We start from the raw sequence: 17652 nt of genomic DNA, 5'->3' as shown, positions 1-17652 counted from the left end.
CAGTAGCGCGGGGTCGACTCAGAGCAACCCTTGGGACACCACTCTAAATAGGGGGTTGAATATAATGAAGAACAAGGATAAGCTCAGTAAGCCGACGTCAGCTGGTCGTGTGGCCGGCAAAGGCTTGTCGACAAAATGGGGGTCATACTATACCGCTGGTGTGCGGAAGGAGAAAAAGACCAGCTCGGAAAGCCAGGCGCGAGAGGTTCAAGAACTCAAGGCACAGGTGGCGCGGATTCCGGAGATTGTCCAAGAGCAAGTGGAACAACGACTCGGAGCGACGATCACCGCCCTTGTGCCTACCTTGATCTCGGGGTTGAGTGCGTGGATTGCGGGCGGCCAACAGGGGCCGCCCCCGATTCCTAGCTTCACGGCCAGCAACTCGCATAATGCGATGGCGGGGCCATTGGTGCCTCCGGCGGAGGCGGCATTGGTGTCTCCGACGCCGGCACGGGAGCTTAATGCACCCGGGTGTACGCCGGCCGGCACCTCTGCAGCAAGCGGCCCCTCCGTCAACTGCACGCCCGCCGTTGGCGGTGCCTCTACATTAGCCGAGCTCGACGCCATCATCACGGTAACTAATTAAGCCTCTCTCGGCCGAGGACTTCATCTCCTTGCCTTTGACTGGGCATCCCTGACGCCCTACATGTTTTCGCAGGGCGCCGCCGACGTTCTGTGCACTCTCCTCCACTTCGTGAACAACAAGTTGGTCGATGTCGCCAAGGGCAAAATCGTTCAACCGGGCAACCCCTTGTTCCACGGTACCCAGATGCCACCCAACTTGTTTAGGGTTCAACTGGTTCGGGTGCTGCCAGGCTGCGACGACTTGTTACCTCCGAATCGACCCGTCGGGGCCGACGATGATGACGTGATGACCCTCAGCGCCTGCCTGAGCTGGCCCCTGCTTTGGCCAAAGAGCCAGATTCGTTTGGGGGCGGGGGACACCACCCCAAAGACAACACCGCCAGTCGTGCCGGCGCCAAGTCGGCCCCATGGCAAGACCGCCGTAACGGTGCCGGACATCCCTATGCCACTGGATCCAAACATGCATATGGCACAGGATTAGAATGACGACGACGACGACTATGATACATTTGGCAACGTCGATCAGTACTTTGCCGAGCATGGGTACGATGGCGACTTCATGGGGCCTCCTTCTCAAGAACCAAACCCAACAAAAGACGTGTGCGATCTAGCTCGTACCGCGGAGAAGCCAAGTTGCAACAGGCGCCGTCTGGCGTTCAGCTCTCAGGAGACGCCTCCAGCTGCCGACTTCACCGAGCCTCAGATAGGCGAGGTGCGAAATATTATCAGCCCCAACACACTCAAGAAGGCGGTCTGTGAGCAAAACTCGGTCCCATTACAGGAGAAGAAGAAGGCACGCAAAAGAAAGAGTAAGAAGGGTGCGAGCCAGCCGGCACCGAGTACGATCCGTGCTCAGGACGGGCCACCTTCACCTAAGGATATCTCGAGGAGGGTGCATGTGGCGGGTAGGGCGATGCTACCACCAAATATGCTCAATGCTGCAACCGGTGCTATGCGGAGTCTGCACGACAGTGTTCTTTCTTTGGAGAAGCGGCGTCTCAGAGAGAAGGATGTGGCATACCCGGTTTTCGTGGCCAAGGTGCCAGAGGGCAAGGGCTTTGTGGATGGCGACATCGGGGGTACGATCGTCCTGCGGTTTGATGACATCTTTGCTATGTTTAACCTTCATCCGCTGCACTACACCTTCGTTCGGCTATTTTCGCTGAGTATGGAGATGCGGATCATTCGCGACAAGACCCCGGACATCGTGATAGTCGACCCCTTCTACATGCGTGCCAAGATCTTGGGCAGCGCTGGGGACCGGCAAGTCGCGAGTTCTTACCTCGAAGGCGTCATTCTGGCAAACCAAGATAAGGATAACTTCCTCGTGCCTTACTTTCCCGAGTAAGTCCTCCCCTCAACCGGCCCGTAACATATGAATTCTTACATTTCGATCGTTTTTCTTTTAACATTCCGTGTTTTCTGCAGTGACACACGTTGCACGCTCATCCTCCTAAGCCCCAAATATTCCATGGCCACGTATTTCGACCCGGACCGTCAGTCGAACGTAGACTACACAAATGTCAAGAAGGTTCTTGATGATGTTCTCCCCGGCTACGCCAAATCTGGAGGCACCTTCACCAGGCCTATTCGTAAGTACGGCAAGCACGTGTTCTCCCACAATACGATGTTCTGCTGCGTCAAGCAGCCGCCTGGCGGTCAGAAGGGTGCCTACTACGCCATCCATCACATGCGGGCGATCGTACGGGACCATCATCAACTTCTGCTACCGAGTAAACTCCAAGATTGGGCCGCGAGCGTGTCGGCAATCCAGGACGCGGACCTCCGACAAGAATTCTTTCGCATCCAGTCGGAGTTTGCGGAAATCATCCATCAAGATGTCCTTCGTACCTCGGGGCAGTTCTACCTCAGAAATCAACCGTCCAACAGTGACATCGACACAATGCTACAAATGCAGGATGACAACGCCCGTTCTTTCATGACTCCCACGATAGACGGCGGCTTCATCCACGCTCCGGTCCCTTGAGTCGAGTTGTCTAGTTCTGAAACATCGATTGGCTCATGTTGTAATTAAACTTTAATGAACTTGTAGTATGTCTCTTTGGTTTCGAGAGTCGTTCAACTTAGATGTAATCGATGCTATTAATGTCTTGCTTTTCTCTTCCGATCGTTCTGTTGCATACTTATATATTGCTTATGTATTGTCTGTGAATTGGTACTAACGTTTCGTTTGGCTAGTGCATAGCGATGCCGACGTATGTCGTGTACAAGGGTAAGGTTCCCGGAGTCTACGATGACTGGGAGGAGTGTCGGAGACAGGTTCACCGATTCAGCGGTAACAGTTACAAAGGGTACACCACTAGGGCCGAGGCCGAATCTAGATACGCCCGCTATCTAGCGGGAGAGGGGAGGGAGCGTTGGAGGAACCGGATGAAGACGAGTTTCATCGTGATGACCGCAGCTCTCTTCTATGTGATGGTAGTTTAGATGATCGATATCGACTTGTAATGCGAAGATAAACTCGCTACTCGCGGTCTCGAGACTTGTAATATAATGTTCTATCTTTGTTCGGTCTTTTCAATTCGGAGACTAATATGATGAATTGTATTCGGAGACTAATATGATGAATTGTATTCAAAGACTAATCTTCTATTGTATTTGATGAATCTATTGTTGATGTGTGCTGTCTATATTTTGTCAAATTATACATTTTGTAACCTGTGCAAAAAACAGAAAATAAAAAAATAAAAAAAACCTAATATTCATACTAATGGCGCATCACATGACAGTGCGCCATTAGTATGACAGTGCATACTAATGGCGCATCACCGGGTAGTGCGCCATTAGTATGCTGCGGTTACTAATGACGCATCCAGAGGTGGTGCGCCATTAGTATGCCAAAGCACCTGGGTATACATACCCCCTGGGAGGCATACTAATGGCGCACCCTCGCATATACTAATGGCGCACCAGGTGGTGCGCCATTAGTATACCAGATACTAATGGCGCACCAGGTGGTGCGCCATTAGTAAAAATTACTAATGGCGTGCTATCAATGGCGCACCAGTGATGCGCCATTAATGGTCATATTAGGTGCGCCATTAGTAGTGGTATTTCTAGTAGTGTAAGGCCAAAGAAACCGAGGACAACTTGCTACGATCTTTGGTAATAAAACAAAACAAAGATACAATAGTCTTTCCTTACAACTTCAAGTGAGTGTTACTATCTTGTGCATATTCGGTTTCCCTAAATTATTACTGTTATAGTAATTAATGTAATTGATGAGTTATGCATGCATGCACAGCTTTCACTATATTCTCCTAGATATTAAGCTTGAGCAAGGACTAGTAAACGTCTTAAACTCGAGACGAAAAGATCTCAAGGAGTATGCGACCATGTCTAAGATGCTCGAGAAGTAAGTTGATTCGATCATTATTGCACCATATCAGCAACTTTGTTCATTTCACGATATCAAGTAATTGTTTTTTTGTCTCGCAGGGTTTGGAAAGTATTCACCGCACAAGTTACTTCATTGCCGCGGGATCTGCTACGGAAATACCCGAAAGTAAGTACTACTAGCTAGCTAGTTCCGCGCATCTCCCGTTGATTCTAACTACTATCATCAATGCCATTTATAATGCTTCATTATCAGTTTGATTGACCTCTATTTCTCGTAAAGTGCTTGTGGCAGGAAGCCAGGAATGATTACTGTGGATATTACGTCTTCGAGTTCATCTACAACGCGACGGTCAAGAATAGGCGGGGCTACTCAAAAAGACAATATGAAGTGCGTAAGCAAAAATATTCACAAGTTTATTTTATTACCATCATTTCTGTTGAGTTTCATTCATATATATGTATTGACCCCTTATGCAAATTAGATGTGGGAGATGCGGAATGAACTCCTACCAGAAGATTGCATGTGAGCAATTCAAGAGGAATTGGCTGGATTCTTTTTTGACCATGTCATTAATGAAGCCGGAGAATACCACCATGCATGTGGAAGTTGAGTTCATATGGGTATTGTAAGAGATCTTACACATTATATATATGTAGCCAGTAGCGTCGGTAAGATATATGAAAACTTGTTGTTCGACCAATCTCTCGGAGAAGGGGAGGTCGATCACTTCTGTATATGTTCATGACGATCTTTTGTATACTTAATAGTTTCCTTCATTTGCTTACTAGCTAGCTAGCATGTTGAGTCCTCTCTATACGTAACGTCGACCAAGCACGGAGATAAGAAAGGACACTTCTCTCTATTAGCTAGCTAATACAATATATGAAACCCCGTAAATTAACCATACAAAACCCCCCACCCCACCCCCTTTAGAAAATAAAATAAAAAGCCAAGCCTGAAATGTTGACGCGTGGAAGCCTTTTGGTTCCGGTTGGTGGCACCAACCGGGGCAAAAGCCCCCCTACCTGGGCAAGCGGCAGCGGCCACGTGGAGTCCCCATCTGTCCAGGTTCCTGGGCGATCCGGGACTAAAGAGTCGGGACTTTAGTGACGACCCTTTAGTCCCGGTTCGGGAACCGGGACCAATAGCCCTCACGAACCAGGACGAATGAGGGTTTTTCTACTAGAGGGCTTTTCTCTCTTTTTGCATAAGATGAGAAATATGCTTTCTTTTTTTCCGTGTGAGGTTTTGCCGACGTGTCCATGCATTGTTATAGATAATTTCTTTCGTCTCCAATCTAATTTTACCGAGGTATTCATTTTTTCGGATCTACATTGATACGAAAGAGAGGTGGATCATGCACTATTGATTAAGGTTGCACTCTAAATAACATTTTAAAAATAGTTAACAAGTAAAATAATATCATATTCAGATTCTACATATTTTTAATTAAATTTCATATATAATATGTTAAAATTGAAGTTACGCTTTAAAAGATATAACTATTTTTAAAAACATATGATATGAACTGCAAGTTAATTAAACCAAATGTCAGGGTGTTTTCCGCAAACAACAAAAAGTTTTTCCGAAGTCACTTAAACCTGGACCGCAGGTTGGTTTGAGGAAACTATAGGATCGGAGTTTTTGCGCAAATAGTAAACGTTTTATCTGGAATCACCTAAACCGGAACTGCGAGTTGATTTCAAGAAAGAGTAGAGGTTTTTTTTTTTTGCAAAACGGTGCAGCAGATGGGCAGAAGCGTTATGTACTTTATTAGTAGTTATAGATTATAGATTATAGATTATAGATAGATATAAAATAGATAGTTTGTCAAAACAAGTATAGAATAGATTAACTAAAATTAAAAATAAGTTTTTGAGAAACAAAGTGAGGCCAAACCTGCCCCGAGCGTCGGGCCTTGCCACCCATGGCCAGGTTTTTTTAACACATTATAGACGCAAGCGCTCATATGCATGCGCATACACTCACCCTTATGAATACACACACGCACACCCTACCTATATGAACATCTCTGAAAGACAACTCCAACGCATTAACCCAAATGGATGTGTGTTTTGTCCGTTTGGGTCGACGTGTCCGCCCCCTTCTGCGGTTGGGTCGGTTGTGCATCCAACACGCGAGCGCATTTTGGTTCTTGCGGCCATTTGTGAGCACTTTTTGCAACATATCAAGTTCACGTAATTCAAAGAAAATACAAATTCTCATAGTTTCACAACCAAATAAACATATCATAGTTTACAAGCCAAATAAAATTTAAATTGTCTCAAATACATTTGAAAGAAAAATAGCCGATACATCTACTGGTTGCCAACGAGAGTCCACATATGCTCAATCAAATCATCTTGCAGTTGAATGTGAGTTTTTCAATCACACATTTGATGATGAAATTCGGTGAACTGTGCAAACGTTGCCGCTCCTCAATGTTCAGGCACAACATTGTCCACCCTAAAATTGAAACCCTTGGCCATAGATTTAATCCGGACGCTCGTTCTCTACAATTATGTTGTGCATGATCACACAAGCAATCATCACCTCTCACAACTTCTTGGTGCTCCATGTTTTAGCAGGACTGTCGACATTGAAGAACACCAAAGGCACGCTCCACATTCTTGCTGGCATTTTCTTGTGCTTGGGCTTGGGGATTGTCTTCACAACAGTAGTCCATTGAGAATAGATACCACCAACTAGGTAGTATCCTTTGTTGTAGTGGTGGCAACTGATCTCAACATTGACATCTGGGCAATTGCCTTCTGTAAGCCTTGCAAACACCGGAGAGCATTGAAGCACGTTGATGTCGTTGTGAGATCCGGCCATGCCAAACAAAGAGTGACAAGTCCAGATATCTTGTGAAGTCACGGCCTCAAGTATGATAGTGCAAGCTTTGATATGGCCCATATACTGCCCCTACCAAGCAGAAGGGTAGTTCTTCCACTCCCAATGCATACAATCTATACTACCAAGCATCCCCGGAAAAGGCCCTACTCGCATTGATCTCCAACAATCGGTTGTATCTGCAACAGTTGGCCCCTTCAAGTATTTCCAGGCCAAACACTGCTACCACATCCTTGCAGAACTTGTACATGGAGTCTAGACACGTGGACTTGCTCATTTGGACATACTCATCAATAAGATCACCGGGTACACCATATGAAAGCATCTGAATAGCTGCAGTGCATTTCTGATAAGAGAAGCCAATTTTTCCCAGGACATCCTCCTTGCACTCGCAATAGTTCTCGTACGCCATCGCCTCCTACCGGATACGGTTGAACACATATCTAGCCATCCGAATTCGGCGCTGGAATAGGTGGCGTTTGAAGAGCGAGTTAGGGGACTCAAAGTAGTCCTGCCAGAGTAGGCAGTGGCTGCTCTCTTTGTTGCGATTCAACAGTATGCCCTGGGACCGAGACCTTGAATATCGGCCTCTGCCTACTAACGTGGTCATAGGTGACCAAAGTATCAACCACAATCTCCTGAAGAATCATCCGGTTCACAAATGAAATTGTGAAAAAAGTACTCGTCACCAACAAATGAAATTGTGTCCACGCCGAAGCAAATGCGGCCCAAATTTTGGCTGGGTCGCCCCAACAAAAAACAGACGTTGGCCCGTTTGTGTGGGTCCGTTGTACCAATTTTTGCGTCCGTTTCGAGTCAAATGGACACGCGCACAGACTGTTTAGGTGGGCGCGTTGAAGTTGTTCTTTGGTGTAGCACAAACAGAGAAAGGAGGCCTCTTGAGTCTCACGCCGCCGGGGCACGAGCACGGCGGGGATCACGCACGGTTTGCGGATAGACCCGTCTCAGCGAGGTCGGCAGCGCCGGGGCCCCATCTGCCCCGCAACAAGGCGGGGCACGCGGCACGCGCACGGGGCAGGCACCCCGGGCACGGCACACATCACTTCTCTTCTCCAGTCCAGCGCTGGTACGGCGGCGTTCAACTTCGTTGCCAAGCCAAATCCCCCAACCAAAACCCAGAGCGAGCCCGCGGGCGGCGAGAAGCAGCAGCAGCACCACCGCCACCAGATGGATCCCGCGGCGGAGATGGATGCCGGCGAGCTGGACGCCCTGCTCCGCGCGGCGGCCGACTTCGCCTCCTACCCAGGTTCGCCCCTTCCTCCCCCTTCCATCGCACCTTCTCCCCGCCGCATCGACCCCGGCTGCTCGGGTCATTTCCGCCGCGCCGCTCCTCGCCGAGGCGCGGGGTCTCCCCTCTGCTCGCCTGCCTGCCTACCTCTGGCGACGGGGAGAGCGAGGAAGTACGATCTCAGTGGTAGGGTTCGAGGGATCCCCACGGTTGAAGTCCAACGATTAGGTTGCGTCTGTCTTAGTGAGGACCGTGCGTCCCGATACAGCCTCACTGCTTCCTTCAGTGCCTTGGGTTTATATGTTAGTACATTACACTGTCGTTCGTTGGAATGGTAGCGTAGCTGCGAGTGTGCTTATTTTCCCATCTCCGATGTTGTAACCGTAGGGGATTAGTCCCTTCTCCCACAAAATTGTAGTGAATTCAGCTTCGGCTTGGGGATTAATCACTTCTCCCACCAAATTGTAGTGAATTCAGCTTCGGCTTGGGGATTAGTCCCTTCTTCCACAAAATTGTAGTGAATTCAGCCTCGGCTTGGGGATTAATCCCTTCTCCCACCAAATTGTAGTGAATTCAGCTTCGGCATTTCGACAAAGACACCAGGTAGTTGATTTGTTGTTGGGTGCTGACCTATCACCGCACCCTGCCTTTTACATTGTAGGAACGCATGGTGAGGACACAGTGAGGCAGTTCCTGGAACAGTTCCCTCTGCCTAAGCTGCTAGGGTGAGTTTTGTTCCCCCTCCTCTAAATGTTTCAGGTTCATGTAATTTTCTCTACCAATGTTTGCTTGTTTGTAGGCTGCATCTCTCTCACATTACAGCCTTGTCCTGTTCTAGTCGTTCCGTTGCATCTCTTCTTTTCTGCAGATGCCATGAAGAATGTATGCTTTGAATGGCATTTATGTGGACCATTGTGATGAATTGCCGTTTTAATTCGTCTTCTTGGTCCTCTAGTGTATTGCAGAGCCAGGCAGACGTACCTGAGACGGTTGAAACTGTTGCAGCGTGCTTGGACAAAGTATTTTCGTCCAGATATGGCGCTTCACTTCTGCCGAGCTATGGTGTATGTGTAACTTACTGTCTCTACCTCTCCGGGGGCTTATTTATTTATTTAGACATGGCCACCTAAACCTCTTGCCTTGAACAGGGCAGTTATGATCTATTAAGTATCTTGCAAAATGATCAACATGTTGATGTATCATACGCTCTTTTCTGTATTATTATGCGCTTGTTTGATTATCTAAATGTTGAATTTTCAATTGATTCTTTCAGGAATTTATCCAAGCTGGGTTGCTCACAAACTCAAATAGTATCAGACAATTGGCCTGCAAAGCGGTATGTATCTGATTATATTTCTCTAGCAGATGCTTTCTGTGGATGTGGTTTCCTTGCTTTGTTTACTGTAATTATTTAGGGCATTTAGAAAATTTGGCACCATTTGGTTCTTGAAATCAGAAATAGTATTTCATGTCATGCATTTGTTATCTTGAGATGGTAAGTGTGTAAAGCACAATTCCAATCAACGTTGAAATGTTAGCTGTGTACCTTTCAAGGTTTAACTCTTTAAGCACACTTGGCCTCCTGATTTAGCTTACTTGTCTGTTTTTTTGCTCTGTTTTTGCCTTTTTGTATAGCAGCAGGTATTTTTTTTTTGAAATATGTATAGCAGCAGGTAGTTGGTTTTGGTCTCGGCCATGTACTGTGTGCCTCGTGGTGTTCTCCTTGAATACAAATGAAACAGATTTCAATGCCTGTTTGAGAAAAAAGTTATAAGTTTAAGTTGGTTTTTAACTCCTTTGCCGGCTTCTCTCTAATATGGTAGCAACCAGAGTGAAATTTGTGTATAAACAGAACACTGATGTGCTGTACCAACTCTTGCAAACCCATTTCATGCATGATCCTTCTTATTTGTCTAAAATAACCATTCACATACTAGGTTTAACATCATCTTGCAAAGAATATCTTCTGCAAACCCTTTCTCAGCCAATGTCTCCAGAGTCCAGACCCTCACTTTCAAGTTCTATACCAGGTGGTACATCTTCTTGACAAGGCTGGAGATATTGCTGTTGCTGTGGACACATTTGTACAGCACAATCTGTACCCTCTTCTGATCAACTGCTTGATTGAGGGGTATCCTTATTATCACAAACTATATCTGACAGGTCATGTCCCATGACATGCATTATGCTTGTATTTTACTTACTATTAATTATGTTTTCTTTCTGTAGAGACGAAGAGATCTCAGCAATTGTTTTGGATGCCATAAAGCGTCTAGCAGAAATTCCTACAGGGACTGTGAGTATTATATTCTTTTTCCATAAATGTTGAGCCCCTCTTAATATGGGTAGCAGATGCTAATATTTTTGTTTTTGCTTTTGCTTTCAGGATATCATATTTCCACCAGATGGTCAAGGATTGCAACTCAACAAAGTGGCAGCCCAGTCATCCTCAATGGTATGGTATCCAAAAGCCACTGTTATTAGGTCAATTTGGGAAACAATTGATGCATGAACTCCTAGGCAATGGCAGGCTACAAGTAGAAGCCTACATTTAGTAATGTCTAAAGTAGTTGATCACAGAGCTGTTTTGCTAATACTGGCAGATTACTTACACGCGTTGAGATGCAAAATAACTATCTAGTGTGATACAGAGGAATTGTTATTTATGTTGTACTAGATGCTATGAGTATGGTTCTGTTAAACCTGCTCAAGGTGTTGTTCATGTTCCTCTTCTTTGCAGGCACGGATTCGCATTCTATCTTTGATAGCTAAGCTCTTTGCTGCATCAAGTTGTACTGCTACTGCAATTCGTGACTCAAACCTTCTCAGCTTATTTGAGGATGAGATAAAAGATAGAAAAGATATGCTCAAGACCCTGAGTGCACTAGAGGTCCTCTATGAGGTAATACTATATGTCTTACTTGGATTGCCTTCTCAGGTTTCCCTTGTTATCACCTGCATCCATCTTTTCCTGAGAGAAGGATGCATTTATCTGTTAGCCTGGTTTCTGTAAGAATGGGGTGGATTCTCCATTTCTGCTGCATAATTATATTGATTAAGACAAAAACAGAACATAATCAAGAGAAGGAAAATAAGAGAGAAACCCTAAACAAAACATAATTAAGAGAAGGAAAATAGAAAGAAACCCTAAACAAGCCAAGCTTGACAAACCAGCTACTACAGGTAAAGGCAGTAATTCTTTGCCACTTCAAGTCCACTATCAAAAGCCTCTTCAATCTATGTTTGTTAGGAGGGATTTTCGAAGATTGTGCAATTTCTTCAAATGGAGGCGGTCTAACTTTGTGCCACTTTGAGGGTCAGTTTGGTTTGCACCCTGGGATCCCTGCCTGAAATTTTTTGGTGCCTGGCATGGGCCTGGAAAGTTGAAGTCTTCTGCCTGCCCAGGCTAGCCACACAGGGACGTGTTTGGTTTCTACCCGAGCCTGCTGCTTTGTCCTTTTGTGATTAGAAAACCTTTTTTAAACAGTGGATTGTACCTCTTGTGTCCTTTATTAGTGCCAGGCAAGGCTGCGACCCGTCCAGGTGAACGAAACCGGACGCCTGGACCAGGCTAATCACTCTGCCTGGGCATTTTCTTTTATTTTTTTATTTTCACCAGGCTAATCACATAACCAGGCCAGGCAAGTATTTTCTCTCCCAGGCAGAAACCAAACAACTACGAGGCCAACTCCAGGCACTATCCAGGCCAGGCATATATGGTGTGGATGCAAACCAAACTGACCCTGAGTCCACAATCAGCCTCAGCCATCTATGTTTGTTGGGAGATCTTTTTATTATATTATACCTTTGAAACCAAATATTTTGCGCTTTTTTCTTTGTCTCTTCATTTGCCTCAACTCACACTAGTATTTGTTGTTCATCTCATGCTATGTAAACGAATTTCATTACTTATCAAATGGCATTAAATACATAATGATCACAAAGTTTTTGTTATGTAATTGTTGATCATAGAGATCTAAGAATGCAAGATCATAGAATTTCTGAGATAAACTCTACATTTTAGCTAATTATGTCTTTACTTGTTTTGCAGCTTGCGGAGCACCCTCACAGCAATATGTTCTTGTTAAAGACCAGTTTGCTTCAACACATAACTGATGTGATAAAGTACTCAGCTCTTGCCTCCATAAGTCCATATTTGTGCTTTTCCTTTTGTGTTTTTCAGCCAATTTATGTTGTTTATCTTTGGTCCTTGTGTAGCGATCCCTCAGCTGATTCTATTGTACGGTCAAGGGCATCATTGATCAGTGGGAGGCTTCTTTCTTCAGCTGATGCTTTTATGACTATAGAAAAATCTTGTAAGCATGATTTGTCTTGCAGCTACTACACCTTCAGTCTATCGGCCCTGCTAAATATTTTCACTTATATTGTTGATCTTTTTAATTGTGTGCATTATTGATCATTATATGTTCTACAGTGTGTTCTCCTCTACACTTCGGTTCTTCCTATCGTACTCTGCTAAAGGGAAATGTGTTGCTACTTTAATAATTCAAGAACAGCCCCTTCACTAGAAAAAACTTGATTCTGAACATAGCTTCTATGCTATTCTGATTTCTAGTGCGTTCTCCTCTCTGCGTATCATTCTCTGCTAAATGGAAGTGTATTCCGACATTAATAATTCAAAAACAGCCCCTTAACCAAAGAAAAACATGATTTTGAACACAGCTTCTATGCTAAATTCTGATTTCTAGCACGTTCTCCTCTACATTTTCTCTCTGCATAGCATTCTCTGCTAGATGGAAGTGTATTCCTACATTAATAATTCAAGAACAGCTTCTTCATTAAAAAAATGATTGGGAACTCAACTTTTATGCTAAATTCTGATAAATACTGATAACCCATTTGTTGGGTTGTTGCTGGGACCTTAAAACAGAACATTTATATGCATCTAGGTATAGTTAGCGTGAGGGTATCTTTGGTGGGATTCTGTAAAAACAAGGGTACTAGATTGATATGTTAATCAAGATTTCTCCATGTTAGGTGTTACAAATCTGCTCTTGGCCATAGACAAAATATTGAGGACGGAGGAAGGTCAAAATACTGATGAAATTGAGAGCGCATTGGAGACCTTAGGACTAATTGGTACAAGTAAGTTATGTTTCGATTTCTTTCTTATAACTTTCTGTTGTACTGAAACCTGCATCTGTTTGGGAGTGGTCTCATTAACCATAATACTTCATTTCACTATCTGACTTACTCTTTGTTTCTCTGGCTCCGTTGGTGAAATAGCAACTCAAGGAGCATGCTTGTTGCTCTCTGATCCACCAAATATTGCCAGACATGTGGTAGAAATGTCCTTTGATAGGCAGGGCAGGGGTAAACAGCTGGTAAGTTTGTCTACTACTAACCCTGTTAGTCATTGGAAAAGTCTCCAGAAACTATTCCTCTTAAGAACGCTGTGAAACTTTCAGGCCGCTTTACATGCCTTTGGAAGCATATGTGGTGTTGATCGACAAGAAGACCAGATGAAACTGGATGATCATCAAGCAGAAGAGTGCCTGAAGCGCTTAGTCTACAGCGCCGCATCAAACAGTCCAAAATTAACTCCTTCAGTTAGAGCAACACAATTTCTCTAGTTTTATCTTTCTCACTTAATGTTATAATTAGCCTTTATAGCGATTTTCTTTTAACTTTTTGGCAGGCTCTTCTTCTATCAATTCTACAACAAGATCCAGACGTTCGGATTGCTGTAAGCAATTCTTGCTTGTTAAAGTCTACTTGTTGCTGATATATTCTTTTCATCTGTTGCTGAGTTATGTCTTGTTTGAGTGATCACATTGACTATACTCATTATACTGATTGCATCGCATTGAATGTTTGCAGGGTTATAGAGTACTGTCAGGACTGGTTGTCCGAGAATGGTGCCTAAGGGAAGTTTGCTCAAAGCCAGAGATAATCGGAATTGTTACGGATCCAAAAATGGAGACAACAAAACTTGGTAAGGACTTAGTAGTACTTCTACCACTAAATGCAGTAAGTATGGGCATGTCATTCCTTATAAAAGCATACATCTGTCACTTCAAAGAAGATGTTTTCACTGCTGCAATGTTCCTTTTAGCATTTGAATACCATCTATCATAACTGATTTGGAGTTCGTTGTCGGTGACATAATGCTTACACATAATGTGCCCGCTTAACTTCCCTCGATCCAAATGTCTAACTGCCTTCTGATCTCGTAGCATCATTGGCTCTTGGCAATACGGTGGAGCTGTTCTTTGTTGCTAATCCAGTCATGAACTATGCAATATTCTGTTTACTGAACCAACTGTTCTGATGATGACATTGGTTCGTTATACTATCATAGGCATGGAGGCACGGTACGCTTGCTGTGTGGCAATCAACAAGGCCTTGTCATCGTCGCACCTTCTTCATGAACCGAGCCTTTCTGAACTCATTGGAAAGGTATGTCCCCGGTTCTTGTATCCGCTGGTTCTCGTCGTTTGAAGCGCGACTGTTGACCGAGGAAACAAATGCCTCTTGGTGCAGCTGAATGAGGCGGTCAGAAGGGGTCCCTATCTTTCCGAGAAGAGGCCGCGTGTGGAGGCACAGCCGGTGGTCGGTACCATGGAGAGGTTTTAAGGTGGCCTTTCGAGCTCTTCGGCCGAGAACCCGAGCACCCTCTGTGCTTTATGCATGTACATTAGATGCAACTGTGTATGTTCTTACCTGAACTTGTGTGACGAGGATGATGATGATATCAGAGCTTCAGTTCTGTCGGGTTTTGTGATACAAAATCGGTGGATGCTGCTTCATGCCATTCCATCTTCAGCAAGGCAATATGCTTAAAATGTGTAGTTTCTATTTTCTATTTTTGACAAATTTCAACATCTCACAGCTAACTGGTCCTGATTTACAAGAATTGACAAGCACTCTCTAATCTACAGTCTGTACCACCTCTTGATGTGTGTGCGCACTCTGTAGTCTGTACACGATATGCACAGCTGATTCAAACCTCGTCGTCCTCCGGCGCCGAGATGAGCAGCGAGTACTTGGCCTTGAGCGCCACCTTGCCGCCTTCCACGCAGAGCTTGGCGCCGGTGACCACCCAGTACCCCGGCAGGTCGTCGGGGCCCCTCGTCACCTCCGTCGTGTCGATGTACTTCGCCATCTTCTGCACGGGCAGCGGCACCGGCGGGCCCTTGGGGAACACGGCCGAGTTCACCTCCACCTTCCCCTCCATCGGCTCCCCCTGCGGCGGCACGGCGGCGGCGGTGCCCGACAGCGCCGCGCTGAGCATCGCCGACAGCGAGCCCGACTTGCGGGTCGTGGCCAGCGGGCCGTCCCACTCCGACCGCCGTATCTTGGTCCGCGCCACGCCGGAGAAGCCGAGACGTAGGAACAGCACCTTCTTGAGGCACGCCTCGCGCACCTCCAGCCAGGCCGCGGTCACCACGGCCGCGCAGTCGTCGATGCGCGCGCCGGCGTGCTGCACCGGCGCCGTGCACGCGTGCGTCAGCAGCGACGACCTCACGGGCTCGAAGTAGGCGCGCTCGTTCACGGCGTACCCGGCGGCGGTGGTGACCGCCTCGCCGACGACGATGGGGACCGCGCGCGGCGTCGCCGACAGGTGCTGCAGGTGCACGCCCAGCCGGCTGTTCTTCTTGCCCTCCAGGAACAGCCGGATGCCCGTCACCGGCCGCCCCCCGGAGTCCACCTTGGCCGTGTTGACCCGGAGCTTGGGCCCCATGAGCGTGAACTGGAGCGACGGCAGGCTGTCCTTCTTCTTCTTCCTCTGCGGGCCGAGAGCCAGCGGCAGCTCGCCGAACTCCGGCGCCCACTGCCGCGGCACCTGGAACTCCAGGAACTGCTCCAGCTCCTCTATGGGCGGCTTGTCTGATGATCCCACAGCCAAACAAATTAATGGTTAGATGGTCAGAGTCAGACACACAGACACGGGTTGAGTTGAGAAGATATTATCGTACATCTGAGGTAGAGATTGACGGCGTGGTTGAGGAAGCCGCGGCCGGGGACGCCGGTGAGCAGGGAGGTGATGGGCACGAAGGCCATGGAGATGACGTCCGGCGAGGCGGCGACGGTGGCGAGCCACTCGTCGTGGCCCTGCCCGTCGTCGACGCCGCCTCGCCTGACGTGGATGCCGACGACATCGTCCTTGTTGTGGATGACCGGCGACCTGAAGGCGCGCCAGGCAGCGGAGCCGGGGCCGGGAGGTCTCCGCGACGACGACCCGCGGCCCTTGGCGCCGGCGGAGCTCTGCCGTCGGTCCTGCGACTGGGACTGGGAGAAGGTGGCGTCGGCGAGCTTCTTGAGGCGGGCCTGCACGTCGCGCGGCTCGAGGGCGGAGCCCCTGAGCTGCTTGACGCAGACGACGTCCTTGCCCCCCATCCGGACCCCGACGACGACGTGGGTGCCGTGCGTGTCGATGAAGGCGGCGAGCGCCGGGGGGTCCCAGGAGGTCGGGACGTCGCGGGCGACGTGGCCGCGGAGGGCGAGGCGCGCGCCGCGGGGGGCCTCGACGGCGTAGAGCTCGACGAGGCGGGCGTCGAAGCAGAGGCTGCGCGTGGCGGCGGCGTCCCGGTGCCAGCAGCCGCGGTAGTCGAACATGGCGTTGAAGGGGCCCGAGGGGATCTTGCCCGTGAGCGACAGCGACTGGTTCACGTGCTCCGCCATCTGCGCGAAGGACAGCACGTCGGAGCGGAACCGCGCGCGCTCGCCCTTGTCGGCGACGACCCCCGCGGGCGCGCCGGCCACCACGGCCCCGCCCGGCAGGCACAGGTCCCGCTCGCCGCCCGCGCCCCCGCCGCCGAGGTCGAGCAGCCGGTCCTTGGCGCGGAAGAGGCGCAGGTCGTCGGCGAGGTCGTAGCCGCAGCCGACCGCGCGCACGGCGGCCTCGGCCGCCTCCTGCGCCGACGGCGGCGTCGCGCGCGCGGCGCCCAGGTCCATCATCATCCCCGCTCCACTCCGCCAGAAGCCAGTTAAGCTCCTCGGCTCCACCGAGCGCGCATTATAAGCCGGTGCGGAGAGGAGAAGGGGTCAGAGAGGAGGGAGAGAGAGACCGTGGCGTCGGTGTCTGGGCAGGGCGGTCGTCGTGTCGTTCTTGTGTGGGAGTGGGAGCGAGCGAGCAACAGCTGCGGGGGCGATGGCGACGGCGGGCGTGGAGTCAAGGCGCCGGCCGGGACGCTTGGGCGGAGTGACGTGCGGGTGGGGGGCAGCGGGCTGACGCGGTCTCGGGGTGGCTCGCCGTCGTTTTCGGCGCGGAAGGAATGAAGATCTTTCCGGGAGGGAGACGGCGCGGGGTACCACCGGTCAACAGACGCGAGTAGAAAATCAATCAACACCGTCATGCTTCACCGGTCACCGGATGCAAGAATCCAAGTCTTCTAGTCTAGTCTTAAACGTGTTTGCTTCCGGTGTTCTGATCCCGAGCTCGTAAGCTCAGGTGAACAGTAAAATAAATAAATAAAAAAAATCAACGTTTCATGAATGTCATTGATTTTGTTTTTTGCCAGATTTTTCACCGATGTCATCTGGTGTTGAAATTTTGTAAGCTATTAAATCATTTATCAATGTTTCATTTGACAAAAAATGATTTTTTTTCTTGATTTTACTGTTCAACCGAGCTCGTATG

General features: G+C 48.1%; 2 protein-coding genes across 2 annotated transcripts; one reads left to right on the top strand and one right to left on the bottom strand.

Annotated features, from left to right (window-relative positions):
- The first annotated feature begins 7684 nt into the window (after positions 1-7684).
- On the top strand, positions 7685-14872 carry LOC123145103 (uncharacterized). Its single transcript, XM_044564427.1, has 17 exons — positions 7685-8066; positions 8710-8773; positions 9004-9112; positions 9322-9384; positions 10079-10179; positions 10278-10344; positions 10435-10503; positions 10789-10950; positions 12100-12173; positions 12267-12364; positions 13047-13154; positions 13296-13393; positions 13478-13618; positions 13708-13755; positions 13890-14004; positions 14371-14468; positions 14553-14872. Exons 1-17 carry the CDS (start codon positions 7988-7990, stop codon positions 14643-14645), a joined length of 1587 nt encoding a protein of 528 aa, XP_044420362.1. The 5' UTR covers positions 7685-7987; the 3' UTR covers positions 14646-14872.
- Positions 14846-17306, bottom strand: LOC123145094 (MACPF domain-containing protein NSL1). The gene is made up of 2 exons (XM_044564415.1): positions 15989-17306; positions 14846-15899 (listed from the first exon to the last, which is right to left on the bottom strand). Exons 1-2 carry the CDS (start codon positions 16971-16973, stop codon positions 15013-15015), a joined length of 1872 nt encoding a protein of 623 aa, XP_044420350.1. The 5' UTR covers positions 16974-17306; the 3' UTR covers positions 14846-15012.
- Positions 17307-17652: the final 346 nt, after the last annotated feature.

Source organism: Triticum aestivum, chromosome 1B (assembly GCF_018294505.1).
Source record: "Triticum aestivum cultivar Chinese Spring chromosome 1B, IWGSC CS RefSeq v2.1, whole genome shotgun sequence".
NCBI classification, from domain to species: domain Eukaryota; kingdom Viridiplantae; phylum Streptophyta; class Magnoliopsida; order Poales; family Poaceae; genus Triticum; species Triticum aestivum.
Note: the sequence above shows the minus strand (reverse complement) of the source record. Positions and strands in the feature narration are given on the sequence as shown.

Bases quoted from the DNA above. Each gene is read 5' to 3' on its own strand.
- LOC123145103 (XM_044564427.1), top strand. From the start codon at position 7,988: ATGGATCCCGCGGCGGAGATGGATGCCGGCGAGCTGGACGCCCTGCTC. The intron at 10,180-10,277 runs GTATCCTTATTA...TTCTTTCTGTAG, and splicing joins ATCAACTGCTTGATTGAGGG to AGACGAAGAGATCTCAGCAA. The intron at 10,951-12,099 runs GTAATACTATAT...CTTGTTTTGCAG, and splicing joins CACTAGAGGTCCTCTATGAG to CTTGCGGAGCACCCTCACAG.
- LOC123145094 (XM_044564415.1), bottom strand. From the start codon at position 16,973: ATGATGATGGACCTGGGCGCCGCGCGCGCGACGCCGCCGTCGGCGCAG. The intron at 15,900-15,988 runs GTACGATAATAT...TGGGATCATCAG, and splicing joins CGTCAATCTCTACCTCAGAT to ACAAGCCGCCCATAGAGGAG.